The following is a 15,649-nucleotide window of genomic DNA, read 5'->3' on the forward strand; positions in this document are numbered from 1 at the left end:
GAACCCTGCTGGCTCACCATCATTGTACACGGTGCCCTCATAATCTTTCTTATAAAAGACCCCATGAGGCTGCATGCTGAATGGCTGGGAGGCACGGTTGTAGAAGACCACCTGGATAGTGTCACCCACCTCTGCCCGGATCACTGGCCCTGGAAAAAGGGAAGGAGAGTCAATGAGAATGAAGATAGAGATGAACAGGGAGGAAGGAAATAGAAGAGGGAGAGAGAAAAAAAGGAAGTGAAAAAGATAGAAAACTTTTCTTTACAATAAAAATAATAATACCTTACAAATACATTTCAATTTATAGTTATAAAAAGGACCATAAAATCCATTATCTCATTTTGACCATCAAATATCATTCTAAGGCATACAGGGCTGGGGTTATTATTTCCAGTTTACAGATGAGGAAACTTCAGCTCAAAGAGCTACAATTTATCTACCCAAATTTAAATGGCTTATTAGCTGCAGAACCAGGACCTGAGGCCACAACTTTCTCTCATTCTACTCACTGTCAGGTCCAATCCCATGTCCCCTAACTTTATTGTCCCAGATCCCATAGATGCATCTCCTACTGGGACCCACCTAAGATCTGAGCTCACCTCAATCTGAAACTAATTCTGAGCAAAGAAAATTATTATATCCTCTATCCAGGCCCTAGACTAGGCAATCTAGCCACAAACAACAACTCCTGGACATTTCTATGCTTCACTACCCACCACCTCTAACCTAGCTTGAGATACCTTTGATGCCAACCAAAAGTACCAAGACTGAGCATTTATGCTGGTTCTAACCCTAGGTCAGAGTTTCTAGCTTGGTTTCCTACTCAATTTCCATATCTAATGCTCACCTCTGCTCAAAGACTAGAGACCCATATGGAATCTCGGCCAATGATAACTCCTTCATAATCGCCACCATCCCTCTTTCCTAAGGTAGTTTGCTCCTCCTAATATCTTTCTATCCAGCTGATATAGGTCCTATTCTCCATTTTCAGATCTAGAATCAACTGACATATATCTATCCCTAGAATATGGTCCATTATGTTACTTTCATTTCCAAATCTTTTTTCCCATCTCATCTATTTTATTTCCTGGTTCCACCATGTTACTAAAACACATGTAACCTTGCTATACTTTTTTTTTTTAATTTCAGCATATTATGGGGGCACAAAAGTTTAGGTTACGTATATTGCCCTTCCCCACCCACCCAAATCAGAGCTTCAAGCATGGCCATCCCCCAGATGGTGCGCACCACACCCATTATGTATGTATACACCCATCCCCTCCCCCCCATATCTGCCCGACACCCGATTAATGTTATTCCTAAATGTGCTCTTAGGTGATGATCAGTGAAACCAATTTGATGGTGAGTACATGTGGTGCTTATTTTTCCATTCTTGGGATACTTCACTTAGTAGAATGCGTTCCAGCTCTATCCAGGAAAATACAAGAGGTGCTATATCACCATTGTTTCTTATAGCTGAGTAGTACTCCATGGTATACATATACCACATTTTATTAATCCACTCATGTATTAATGGGCACTTGGGTTGTTTCCACATCTTTTGCTATACTCTTTTAATACTGTGCTTTAGACCTTCTGGATACTGTCTCCAAGGTCAAACTTTAAGTCTGGCTCTGCTTTGCTCACCATAGCAACCATGTCTGTATGTCATGCCAATCTGCTCCTGGCTCCAGAGTGTCAAGAACCTGGGAAGTCTTGCTTCCTTATATAGTCCTTCAAGAATACTCCTAGAGAAGCAATTTTAGAAGTATGAACTTTACAACAATGGTACTGGAAGATGTTCACCAAAAAAAAAAAAAAAAAGGTTCAACGGGGATTCATGACGCATAAAAATAAATCCAAGGCTCTCAGAAGCCCTACAGCAAAGAAACACTATTTGACTATTTTTAATCTAATGTTTTTCAAACACATTCAGACCCATAACTTTTTTTTCACAAAACACTTATCTCTTGGGACTCACTTTGAAGATGCTGTTCTACAGTGTGCCCCTAAGCCATGTCTCAGCTCCAATTTCTAAGTCCTCCTCATTCTTCTGGCTCTAGTCAATGAATTTTATAAGTTAAAGATTCCTCACCCAGGATTCCAAGATGCTTATCTTCTTCCAGCTGCACCTTCTCTTGGAATGTCTCATCTTGGAAGGCTTCATATCGGACTTTCCAGTAAGTGCCTCCAATTCGGCTGGAACTCTTCTGGAAGAACTTATCTGAGTCGCTGGTATATAAGGAGGCAAATGTCATATGATTTTATTGGTTATCAAGTAGACTCCCATATCACCCTCAGTCTCATCAAGTTATGGATCTTTATGGTCAGGAAGGACCTCAGAGATCACCCTGGTTAACACTCATCAGTGAAGATACATCCTTTGTTGACACTACTAGTAAGTGATATACAGCTTCTGCTTGAGCCTTTCCAAAGGCAGAGAACTCATTTTCAGAGGAGGAAATTGCTATTACTGTTGAATAGTTTTAATTATTGAAGTTCTTCTTTATAGTATGCTGTAATATTCTTGCTTGAAATTTCCAGACACTGGGACCAGTTCTGCCCTCCAGAATTATACAGTGTATATCTGTCCTTAAACATCCTTAGTTATTAATGATCTTAATGAAAGCCCACTAAGTTAACAAGCCCAGTTGGAGATTCTAGAAGCTATGCTGGGACTCAAGAGTCAACTTTCCTAAGTTTTCTGTAGATTCATTCCATTATGTCCTGCTGCAAGGATAAACATAATGAGTGCCCTAGTATCTTCCCCTCTCCTAGTCATTTACTAATGGCCTCTTCTGTAAAAGACCCAGCATCACTGATAGCCCAGTGAGTTAGTATAACTTAACACCTAGCAAATGAGCAGGGCACTAACCTCCTGCTCTATCCTGTCCACATCTGGGTCACGGATGAGGCAGGAGAACTTGGAGAAATTCCTTCTAAAGGATGAGCATGGAATAGCCACAGGGCAGGTTGCTTCTATTCTTCCTACATTTCTCAGAGTGGTTTTTCTTTCAGAGTGATTTTTAATACCCCCGCTCAAATGCTTCATTCAGGCTATGGAAAAGAAAGGAAGGAACAAGGATGTAAATGGGTAAAATGAAGAAAAGATGGAGAAAAGCCAGTTCAACTGATGCAAGAACTGGTCCCACCTGGGATTTCCTTTCTGAACATGGCCAGTAATTATAGCAGGACCAACCAACCTCAAACTCTGCTTAGACACTTTGCTGGGGATATGACAAACCCTACAAAAAGTTTTGCTCCTTATAGCTCCCCAAGAGCAAGCCCTCTAAGGGGCCACATGAACTTGGCTAACACTTGTCATGTAACACCAGCCAGAAAATGATTCAGACCCCCAAGTGAGGTGAGAGATTTCTGGGAGGGAGATAATAAGGTGTTTGGACCTGGGCCCAGGAATAGGGATAGGGAGTCCACTGCCTCTTACCTGCCCGGTTCTCTCAAACTCTTCCCAGTACTCCCATCATGCCCCATTGGGCCATAGTCCCACTGAATCTCATGGGCCTCAATGAAGTATTGCCGAATGTTGCCTGTGAGCAGGTCCACAGAAGGGGCCGTGGAGCAAGACGTGACTTTGTAGAGTGCCTGCATGCCATCTGAAGGAATAAAATAATGGCTGGCCCCATTGTACCCAATAGGATTTCTACCCAGAGGACTCACCTTCCTCCTTCTTCTAGTGTTTCCTCCTCCCACTCTCCACTAGTCCTTTTATCCCTGCCCCGAAATTGGCTACTTTCTCTCACTCCTAAAGAGCCTGACTGGGAAAGACAGGGAATTCAAGTGGGAATTCAAGTACCTCCACCTGTTCATCACTGACTGGTTATCCTAATTCCTGCCATTGCAAAAGGCTCACATTGTAGCAATACCACAGAAAATGACGACAGGAGACCTGATTTCAAGCCCAAGCTTTACCACTACCTGTAGGACCTTAGGCAAGTCACTTCCTCAGAGTGAGCTTCCTTCTTTTGTAAATGGGGAGAATAGGAAAATCCACTTCATGGGGCTGGTAGGAGTATCAAATTAAAGATGAGTAAGTTATTTAGAAACTGGGAAGGTCCCAAAATAATGGAAAATCTTCTATCAATGAAGATGAAGTTTCAGACTTCTGACTGTCAGGAAAATGTAGATTCTAAGTAATGTCTTCAAATGTGGAAGATACTACATTGAGGCATAATGACAATAGATGAGTGTTTTATATTTGTTTTGCAACTTACAGAGGTCATTCAGCTACATTATCTCATTAGAGTCCCACAACACCACGGGGAGATTCAAAATTTATAAATTAGAAATCTGAGGTATGAAAGAGGAGGGAACATGTGTTATATCATATGCCAGGCCCTGTGTTGGGTGCTTTACATATGTTATTTCTATCAATATTCACAACCATTGCATGAAATAGACTTTTAATGGCCTCTTTTGTAGATGAAGAAAACTAAGGATCAGAGAGGTTAAGTTGCCCAAGATCACACAAGTAGTCAGCAGTGGATTTGAGACTTAAGCTCCCATCTTTAAACTACAGATAAGTGATCATTTTCTTCTCTTATATCCACTATCTTGGTCACATCATCCCCCTAGTCTCTAAGATTCAAAATCACATTATCTCTTTAAATCCTCATTAGAATTTTATGAGGTAGGCATTACTATTGCTATCATCAGATGAGGAAACAGAGACTCAGAGAAAAATGACATGATTTACCAAAGGTGACTAAGCAAGTGGTGGAACCAGGATTTGAATCCAGGCTTGTCTGGCTCTAAGGTCCGTGCTTGTTACACTATCAAGCTACATCCCTGACCCTAATCCATATTCATACTCACTTACCTGGAAGCTTGGTGGCTGAGGACAGATCCTGGATGATGGAGCATAAGTAACTGTCCCCTATTAGGTCAAACCTAACATACATGACTCATTGTCCCGCCAGTCTATAACTCCTCACCCATTGAAATCTACTTACACATATATATCACTTTTCTTACACCCTTCTACATACATCAAATAATTCTACAAAGTGAGAGCTAAAGAGGATTTTAGAGACTATCTAGACCAACTCCCTATTTTATAGACGTGGCAAATGAGGCCTAGAAATGGGAAGAGACTTGCCTGAAGTCATTATAGTGAGTTTTTCACAAAGCTGAGACCACAACTCAAACCATCCAGTCACTTATCTAGTGCTCTTTCCATTGCCTCATATGTTCCTTCTCCCCTCTGCTGCTCCTCAATGCATTGCTCTGCAATGCCATTACTTTAACTTTTTTCCCCCTGAAAAAAAACCTTCTACTCCTACTGCTGTTGAATTCCAACTAGAGTGTCACTACTTACCCACAATACTCAATGATCTCCTGCAGAAACCATACTCTCCTTTAACTAATCTCTCCTTCACTCCTTGTTCAATAAGATGAAAATACCTCCAGGTCTTAATTCCTTAGAATTCTGAGCAAAAAAAAGGCAGCTTAAAAGTCTACCTATTCATCTCTAGGCCATTTTATGTTTGAAATGGGAAGATTAAACCCAGAGAGACACACCTAAGGTTACCCAGCAAGTTGATGGCAGAGCCAGGAAAGAACCTGGGCCCCCAACTTCTAGTCTAGTGTTTCATCCTTTATACCAAGATTCCTCACCTGGAAAACCTATATTATGGCTCTAGGCCAGAAGTCCAGGCTCCTGGTGACCATTATTGACACCTCTCTCCTACACCCCAAAAATCAGAAATGTTGGACCTCACCTTGAAAGTGACTGTTCACTTGACAGCTAATTAACCAGGTGCCCAGTTCCTGGGGCACCATCTCAGCAGTCACAAAGGTGGCTGGAAAGATGTGAGCCACATCAGTGCGGTGTCCACGGGTGGTCAGTATCTGTCCATGGAAAAAAGCTGTGTGGACATCCACTTCATTGCCCATGCCAAACAAGTGCCAGGCCACACGCTTCCGTGCACACATGTTCAGCTCTGGTAAATTCCCAAAGACAAAGCCATTGATCGCTGCAAAAGAAAACCCAAAGAAAATATCAGAGTTAGGAAAGTGCATCCCAAAGGGAGAAGCCTTACCATCGGACAAAAATAACAGGTAACATTTAGATGAGGCTTTAGGAGCACACTGTGCTGACCCATATGCATTATCTCATTTAAATCTCACAAACAGCCCTGGGAAATAGGCAGATATCATTAGTCTCATTAAAAAAAAATGAGAAAACTAATGCTCAGAGAGGTGAAGTTACTTCTCTCCCAAGTCCACAGAACTATTAAGTAGTTAAAGCCAATATTCCAAACCAATAATCTGAGGAAGCTCTCTAAGGAATGAGGTTACTTTGTAGGCTATTATTTCCTTTTAGGCAGGTTTCTTCTGAAATTTCCATGGGACAATTGTCAAATTAGCTGAAATAATTAATGTAGCTATTATAATCAATTGGTATAAAACTCAAGGGAAATTTGAGCTGTCCAAGCCATTCTTTACATCTTACCTCTGAATGTTCATCTCCCCTTGGGACAATGTGGCTTTGAGCCCACCCCTGTCACCAAAGGTAAATAAATCACTTCCTTAATTAAACAAAAACAAAATCAACTTGTTTCTATTCCCAAAATTAATTCTCCACTAATGCCTCAGGGCCTCCACTCATGCCTTTAGTTTGTTTTTAATTTAATTATTATGGTCAATTCCATAATGGATATAAGCCCAGAGTAGGCAAGGGGATATAAACAAGGTAGCTTGAAAGCAATGATTTTTCTTCACAAAGTGAATAATTCTTCCAACTTACCTCCTTTTTAAAACAAAGCAGTGTTAATTAATTATATCAGTGGACAACCCTCACCAAAGTGATTGAGCATATAATGTATAACTCTGGAGTCATCAGCTGTGTTACTCCATATTATGAGATAGGATAGCCTAATGACAAGGGCACAACCTACATAGTTAGGGAGATCAAGGTTGGAATTTTACCTGTGCCATTTATCTGCTGCATTGTGTTAGGAGCCTCAGTGTCCTCACAGGTAAAACAGGGGAAAGCCATCTACTACTCTTGGTCCTTATAAATATTAAAAAGGACCAGGTATGTGAAAGCACCCACCAAATAGTAGGACCAGTGGAGACCCTCCATCAGTGTACACTGTCACAATGTGGCCGCCTCCTCCCAGCTCACCATGCATCCTGTTGCTCTCCTGAAAGGCCTCATCTTCTTTGTCCACTGAGGCAGGATCTGAGCAGTAAGTGGCAATGTTTTCATCAAGATGCCAGCTAAGGTTCTCATCTATCACACTGAAGAGCAGAAAGAAATCGTGGTCCACATCCTGCCGCTGAGGAGGGGAGTTCCCATTGAGGGCTCCTGGGGCAAGGAAGAAAGATGTTCTTGAGAACCTCCCTTCCTTAGCAACAGTAAGCTGAAAGGGGTACTCATAAGAAAGGACTAGGAAGAGAAGGGGCCTTAAGAATCCATCAGCAACAGAAAAGCAGATATAGCCTTCTGGTGCTAATTTCTATTTCCAAACCCCCTAGATAAAATAATCAATTCAGTTAAACCTAGGACTTAAAGGTGGGACACACAGGATCCAGAACAATTCCCTTCCACCACCACTGCCTATGTATTCAATCCAGGGCCTAAACCTGACCACATTCCTGCAACACCCTGGTGTTATAGGCCACCCTGGTGGCCTGACTATTCCTTGAACATATTCTATTCCTAAGTCCTCAATCCTCACCAAACCCTTATGGCCACACTTTCCATCTTGTCCATACCTAAACTCATACCGCACACCTTACTTCAATGTGTCCTGACTCCCATCCTGACTAATTTGAGATTTAAAGGTGAAATAATAAAAAAAAGAAAGAAGAAATATTGTTTTGTTTTTTGTCAGGTTTTTTTTAGGAATAAAAGTAATGAAATAGAAAAAAAAGTAGTGGAAAGGGAGTTTGGTAAGGTCTATTCCTGCTAATAAAGAAGGTTGCTGAATTAACACTCCTTGGGCTGCTTCCCGATATGTAGGTGGTTCAATCAACCACATCACTGCTTCCCCAGATATCCCAAACTGTATCTCATAGCTCATTCCTCGGGCCTTTACCTCTTTTACAGGTGATAAGGGGTCCAATCAGGCCAGTTGCAATGTCTCGTGGAGCATCTACATGAGAATGGTAGATCCAGGTGAGGCACGCTGGGTCAGCATTGGTAGGTGCATGGCCTTCTGGAATGGTCCAGTTGTAGATATGGCTGCCCCCCGGGGGAACAGAGTCATCAGCTTTCAGCTGTCCAGAGGAGCCATCTGGGTATAGAGAGCCTAGAAAATGAAATTGCACATGCCCAGTCCTAGAATGAGTGAGAGGGAGCATGGCAGATATAGAAGCCAAGAGAGGGGTAATATAGGGGACATCTAGGCCCAGTCTCATAAAACATAGTGTTCTAAGGTCCAGCACAACATTCCTCACAATGTGAGAATACAAATTCAGCAAATATTTAGCCAAAACAAACAAACAAAAACCCAGTCCTCACATCAACCATAGGTGGAGGTAGGTTGCAGCCACGGGGAAAGAGCTGAGGCCAGGGAAAGTGCTGCTTGGCCTGATCTGGTAGTATGCTAGTGCAAAGCTGGTAGCATAGAAGCAAGGGAGAAGACAGGATTCCCTCCCTTCAAGCACTTGCTTTGGAAAACAAAAAGCAGAAAATCAGAATTGCAGTCTAAAGTGAACTTAATGATTAGTTGATCTACTTCCCCCATTGTATGAAAGAAAAAACTGAGGAAAAGTAACTTGTCCAGTGAAGGTCATACAGGGAGTTAATGGCCAAGCTAGAATCTTCTGACTTCCCTCTCTATTCTCCTCACTCACTGTCATCAGTATTATAGACCATTGGGCCAGGGATAATGGGAGTTACACATAAATAAGCTGAACTCCCTCTTAGGAAAAAATATGGAACTTTCTAAAGACTGTGACATTAGAATAAACAATCCTTTCCATTCACTACACTCTCTTTTCTTTTCAAAGCATATTAAAATATCCTATGGAAATGTCATTCAAGTAGCTCCTTGTGATAAAAGGCAGATTGTATCTTCACATTCCTGATAAGGAATCTGAGGCCCAGAGAGAGGCAATGACTTGCCCAAGTCATGCAGTATATGAATAGCAGAAGTAATACCAGGACCCAGCCATGTTTACTCTAAGCAGAGTCTTTGTCACCTCAGATCAATAAAGAAGAAAAGACAATCCTTTCTCCCAGCTCTTCTCTCTCAGATACAGTAAAGGAAACATGATGTTTGTTGGGAATTGGAGAAAGAAGAAGTAGAATGGTTTACCTTCAGAGTCTTTCTCATAGAAAACACCATGGGGGTGGATGGTATAGGGACGAGTGGCAAAATTCTTCAGATGGATAAGGATGACATCCCCCACCTCAGCCTGCAACACTGGCCCCAGGAAGCCCAACCACGCAGGCTGGGCCACTTCATCATTGTACGAGTCATCCCTGTATTCTTTATAGATGGTCTTCTTGTAGCTTCTCCCTATTCGGTTCTTGTCAGACTTTAGGAAGCTGGAAGCTACTCTGGGAAAGACAAAAAGAGAGCATCACAATTTTGCTACCATCTTCAAACCTCTGGAAGTTTCTTTTCCAGAGGAGGTTGACCAAAAGTACCCTTTTTAAAGACAAAACAAGAAGAAATGGGATTGTACTAATCAAAACATGAAATCTTTAGTTTTAACTGTTAGAAAATGAGAAGCATAAGAAATTGCTAATATTTGAACATTTTTAGCCTACAAAAAATAAAGGCAATTTCACATGGTGCAATGCAATATATAGTAATGGGAAGGCAACCAATTGTGGACTCTTTTTAAGTGGTCAACTCCCCATTGATGTGGCCTGACTTAGCATTGTCCTGTTATATATGGGAGGCCTTTGAGCATAGTGGTTATGACCATAAGCTCTAGAGCAAGGCCCCTTGGATTAAATGCTGACTCTGCCACTTCCAAATTTGTGGCATATTGAACAAATTACTTAACTTCTCTGTGTACAATTTTCCCATCTGTAAAATGGAGATAATCATAGTTCCTAACTCAGACAGTTGTTATTGGTGATGAAAAGAATTAAAATACATAAAGAGCTTAGGACAGAGCCTGGCAAATAGTAAAAGCTCAATAAATGTTGACTATCATTTCAAAATATTAGGAATAATTTCATTATCCCCTCAAGGACAATTTTAATAAAAGGACTCTGTGACTCTAACACTAGATAGATTAAACCTAACTAGAGATTAAACCTACGTGTCATTGTCCAGAGGCTGGTTTGTGATGACATTCCTTCCCTTGGGAGCATAATTCCATTGCACATCCCGGATGCCCAGGTAGTAAACTCGAGTGGTACCATCAGTCACTTGGGGCCACAAGGATTGCATGAATAGGAGAGCCCAGAGGAGGTGGCCTGGTTCCATGGCCCACATTACTCCGGGAAACAGGCAAATGAAAGCTGATGATGTGGAAGAAAGAGAACAAAGGGGTTTTGCATGTGTCTAGAAAACTGAAAAGGCAAGAGCCACATAAGTAACTGAGAAAGCAAATCCCAATTAGTTCAGTTTCTTTAACTTACCTGATTCCTTTCAGTTCAATAAGTGTTAAATGATCTCTGTATATCAGACTTTGGAGGGCAAAGTTAAAAAGTCAGCTGTGCTGATAATTGTATATCACTTCCTCCAGAAGAGAAATCTAGATCCAGTTCCTCCAGCAGTGTAGAAGGAAGAATGTGCTCTGGTCCAAGAATCAGGAAATGGACACCAGAAGCCTGATTGGGCCGCTGACTCACTCTGTGCCTAAATCAAGTCACTAATTCTCCCTTTGCCTCTATTTTTCCATAGGCAAAAAGGGAAGACTCATTTTTGCAACTTCTCCCCCTTTATAAATTGTATTTTCAAACAAATGAGAATTCAACAAAAGACATTTACTAGAATATTCATAAACCCAAAATGCAAATAGCCAAAATGTCCATGAATACTCAAATGAATGAGTAAATTGTATTTTATTCATATAATGTAATTCTATATTGCAATAATAATGAACAAGCTACAACTACACACAATATGGGTGCCTCTCACAAATGTAATGTTGCAGAAAGAAACCAGACACAAAGGAGTACATAATGTATGATTTCATTGATGTAAAGCACAAAATCAGCCAAGGTAATCTATGCTCTCAGAAGTAAGGATAGTGTTTGCCCTTGAAGTAGGGCTCAGTGACTGGGAAGAGAAGAGGAAGAAGACTTCTAGGTGATGTTTTATTTCTTGATCTACATGCTGGTTATGTAAGTGTATTCAGTTTGTGAAAATACATTAAACTATAAATTTAGAATTTGTGCTTTTCTAAATGTGCATTATATTTCAAAAGTTAAAAGTGAAATAAAAACAAATGAGAATATTAGAGGGAAATATTTTGAACTTCTCAGAAGAAATGTCCTCTGATTCCTAAAGCTATGCACAAACTCATTTCACAGGTCTAATCCTGAGTCAGAAACAGACCCAAGACCTTAGCCTCTCATTTCAGTACATAAGCCAGGAGGTTAGACTTCATGGGGCTGGGCTGAAATAGTCATGCCACACACAGCTACAGTCAAACCCAGAAACACAGACTATATCATGTAAGCACACATATGCATATGCTTGCATACACAGGCACCCACAGTCTTACCTAAAAGCAGAGATGTACACACTTTCATTTGCACATAGAACCACTCTATCACACAGATCTTTAGTCATTTCAGAATAATATTAATAAATTTATATTTATTGTGTGTGCGTGGTGCACCCATTCTAAGTGTTTTACATAGATTAAATCATCTATGTAAAACATCTATCATCTCACAAGCACCCTATGAAGTAGATGCCATTTTTATCCCCATATTACAGGGGAGAAACTGCAGAACAGACGTGTAAAGTAATTTACCCAAGGCCATTTAGTTAACAATTGGTAGAGTTGGGATTTGAGCCCAGGAAGTATAGCTCCAGCATCTATGATCTTAATCACTGTGCTATACTACCTTCTACAAAAACATATTTGCCTCTTCGCATGTATATACACAGACAACATGTATATGCCCATAGCTACGGCCATATTTAGGAAAAAACACATACACTCTGAAACATGAAATTACATATGGTTATGATCACTTTAAAAGCAGACATACATGCTCAGATAGGCAGAGATATACCTAATGGATTACATTTATGATGATCATGATGATCATGATAGCTACCATTCATTGAGAGATTACTACATACTAAACACCATGTTCAGTGCTTTATATAAATTGTTTCACTAAATCTTCAACCCAAGCACATTAAATAGGCACTATTAATCAAAAATAGAGAATCAAACTATGTGCACATTCACATATAGATGGGAAATCCTCAGATATTTACACCAACTAGGCTCAGATATTTACCCTGATTAAGAAACAGACCCATAAACTTCCTTACAAACTCTCAGGCCCTTCCATACACAGAGGTGACTCAAATGCTAATCCCCAGTTTCCATATTACATTTGGCAGAAAGCCCTTGATGTAAGGAAGGACCTGTTTCTGTGTTCTTGTTTCCAAAACCTGGCTCTCCCACTGACTGGTTGTATAGCCCCAGGTATTACTTAACCACTCTGAACTGAACTACTCTGAACTTGTTTTCTTAAGTGGGTATGATAATATTAGGCTTGGAGAAATAAATCAGAAAGTTTACATTAAAGAGTCCCAGTATAATCAGTGTTTGGAACATAACAAACAGTAACTTTTAGTTTCCTTTCTCCTCCTTCTCCCTCCTAGCTACAGTTTATTAATTTATTTTTATAGTCTCCCGCACACCATACTTTCTATATTTCTAGTCAAAGGGAAAACTTAAATCTCAACTGCTCCAAAAAGGCCAGCTCTAGCCTCTCCATATCACTGTCCTCTGAAGAACTGCTTATTCCCTATAGCACCCAATTAGATTATGTCAGACTTTGTATTATTGTTATCTTTCTGTCTCATGAGCTGCCTTGTGAACTGCATTTATTTCCTGGATTGGACTATAGACTCTTTGAGAGGATATCATGTCTTAGGGGTCTCTGTGTATCTATTACCAGATGCGGTGATGAGAGTCTGGTGGGTGGGCCATAACAGATACTGTTAAAGTGACATAAAGAGGCACAAGCATACATTTTCCCACCTGTTGGCTCTAGTTCAAGTTCTGCCACTGATTCAGAGTGACTTTAGGAAAGTTTATTAACGTTAGTGAGCCTTAGTTTCCTCATCTATAAACTAATGGACTATATAGTTCTTGCCATTTGGGGTCACAGAAGTTTGATAATCTAATGAAATGCACAAGTGCAGAACTACAAAATGTGGTATATAAAGAGCTCTCAAAGAGTCCTTCCTGTTCTCACATGCTGCCAATATGCATATTCACTGATGAATCACAGGTACAATCATATGCACCTACATACAATACTATATATGGTCACACAAATAGCCATCCATGTCTTGGAACCCTCAGCAGGGAAGGAGTGTCCTTGGTTCATTTCAAGTCTGAATGCAACATAAACTTCTTTCAAGCTTCCTTCTCAGAGAGGTGTCAGCAAGGCAGTTGTACCTTGAACTCATCTATCTAGATAAAAAATTGTCCCAGGTAAGAGTTCCACAATTAGAGAAGCACATGGTAAACTTGGAAATGTTCCTGGGAGAGACTAGAACAGTCCTTCAGTATACAATGAGCAAGTATTCAAAGGTGGTGACTAGTGGCCCAAAGGGTCTTAGACTATAGAATATGGGAGGTGGGAGGAGCTACTTAGTATTCTCCTAGCAGAAAAGCATTTATCAATGTGTTTTTCCTATCCATCATCTTATTTAATTCTCAAGATCTTGAGAGATAAGGATTGTTTTCTCCATTTTGCATCCACGGCACAGGCTTTGGAATTAGGCTATCTAAATGAATCCTGGATCCAGTTTTCCTAACTGTGTAACTTGGAAAACTTCTTCATTTCTCTAGCTTTAGTATCTCCATCTTTAAAATGGAACTAATACTATTAACTACCTTATAGAGTTGTCGTGAGGATTAAATAAATTCAGATCTATAAGTGCATAAAACACAAATGAGTGCTTAAGTGCACAAGTGATCAAAAAGTATTAGTGGCTATAATTATTACAGATGAGAAAATGGGTTAGAAATGAAACATCTTAGGGTCATAAACATTTTCCATTTTATGTATAGCCACAAACATATATAACACTCATAAGTTTCCATATACAGTGACACAGACTATGTATACAGACATATGTACATGGGTATGAGAATGAACACATCCCAGGCTGAGATTATTCTCTCATTGGAAACAACATGGTATAACATAAAGAACCAGAACTTTTGAGTCAGACAAATTTAGGTTTGAGTGCTGTATTAAGCTGTGCTTAAATGAAATAAATTTACATAGCATCTGGGGACTTAGTAGCACCTGATAAACATTAGTTTCCCTGCCTTCTAATTACTGACCTTCTTTCTTTCCTCTTCAAAGCTGAATTTGTGATTGCTATTGCTGTTGTTATTGCTGAATTTGATTTTAGCATACACCATAAGAGCAGAAGAAAAGGAGAATCCATGAAATTTCTTTATAACCACTTAGATATTTCATGGCAAAGCAGAAAGAGTTCAGGCACCAGAAAAAATAGATTCTAGCTCTGGATTCATCATTTATTGGTTATATGACCTTAAACAAGTCACCTAAATTCATGAGCCTCAGTTTCCTCATCTTTAAATGGGGATTATCTCTAGGCCCCTCATTAGTTTATTGTGATCAAATGAGATGAAAGATGTCAAAGCCCTGTGTAAATGTTTCACTTGGGCAAGGATATTTGTTTCTCAGCTGAGCCCACAGAGAAGAGCAAGACTGAAAAGGAAATGTAAAGAGAAAGGTAGGGAAAAGAAAAGGAAATGTAAAGGATAAATAAAATAGGTAAGATGAGCAAGAACCCTGGGGAAAAGTAAAAAGGAAATTTTTTAAAAAGTAAAAAGGAAGGCAGAAGGATGAGACACTCAAAGGAAGGAAAAAAAGAAAATTTCTGGACTACTTGGAATTAGACAGTTTAGTTAATGTACACTGAGACCTTTCTCCAACCTGGAGAGAAGGTTGGCCAGCATTAAGTCAAGCCTCCCCTGCCTTTACCTTACTTTTCTGTCTTCCCAATGTAACCTGGACCTGGTCACCATCATCAATGACAATTTGCCTCGCTGTTTCTGCTAGAATTTGCAAGTAGTACATTTAAGGTGACAATGCTATTTTCTCTCCCTCCATCTTCCTTCTTTCTGAGTTAGGCTACATTGGACTAGACAGGTTCATACTAGACAAAGGACTATTCAATGCAATAAAGGAATGCTGAGCTATCCTTTGGGCCCTGTCTCCAATCTCTCAGCAGCTTTCCTAATAGAACCCTCCATCGAGATTCACCTTTTGGTCCTCTGCTTTATTAACTCTGTGATACAAAACATACTGGTGTGAAGTTAAAGACCTTGATTCAAATCCTATCTCTTGCCTGTAATAGTTGTATGGCCTTTCAATAAATCATTTTGCCTGAGCCTCAGTTTTCTCATCCAAAAAAATGGGGATGATATTTATTTCACAGGATCATTTTGAGGCACAAACAAAATAATGGATGTT

At 40.1% G+C, this 15,649-nt stretch overlaps 1 protein-coding gene across 2 annotated transcripts in view; it reads right to left on the reverse strand.

Annotated features, from left to right (window-relative positions):
• The window catches only part of HEPH (hephaestin), a 75,830-nt gene that overhangs the window by 59,259 nt on the left and 922 nt on the right, over nt 1-15,649 (reverse strand). Inside the window, exons 2-9 of one of the 2 annotated variants that reach the window (XM_069463036.1) lie at nt 10,249-10,450; nt 9,288-9,532; nt 8,064-8,276; nt 7,148-7,330; nt 5,739-5,993; nt 3,446-3,614; nt 2,096-2,232; nt 18-149 (exon numbers count right to left, since the gene is read on the reverse strand). In XM_069463036.1, coding sequence (XP_069319137.1) covers nt 18-149; nt 2,096-2,232; nt 3,446-3,614; nt 5,739-5,993; nt 7,148-7,330; nt 8,064-8,276; nt 9,288-9,532; nt 10,249-10,424 — 1,510 coding nt within the window. In that variant the 5' untranslated portion in view covers nt 10,425-10,450. The remainder of the gene's footprint in view (nt 1-17; nt 150-2,095; nt 2,233-3,445; nt 3,615-5,738; nt 5,994-7,147; nt 7,331-8,063; nt 8,277-9,287; nt 9,533-10,248; nt 10,451-15,649) is intronic. The other variant, XM_069463037.1, reaches the window with a different exon arrangement.

This window comes from Eulemur rufifrons, chromosome 30 (genome assembly GCF_041146395.1).
Source record: "Eulemur rufifrons isolate Redbay chromosome 30, OSU_ERuf_1, whole genome shotgun sequence".
Taxonomy (NCBI): Eukaryota; Metazoa; Chordata; class Mammalia; order Primates; family Lemuridae; genus Eulemur; species Eulemur rufifrons.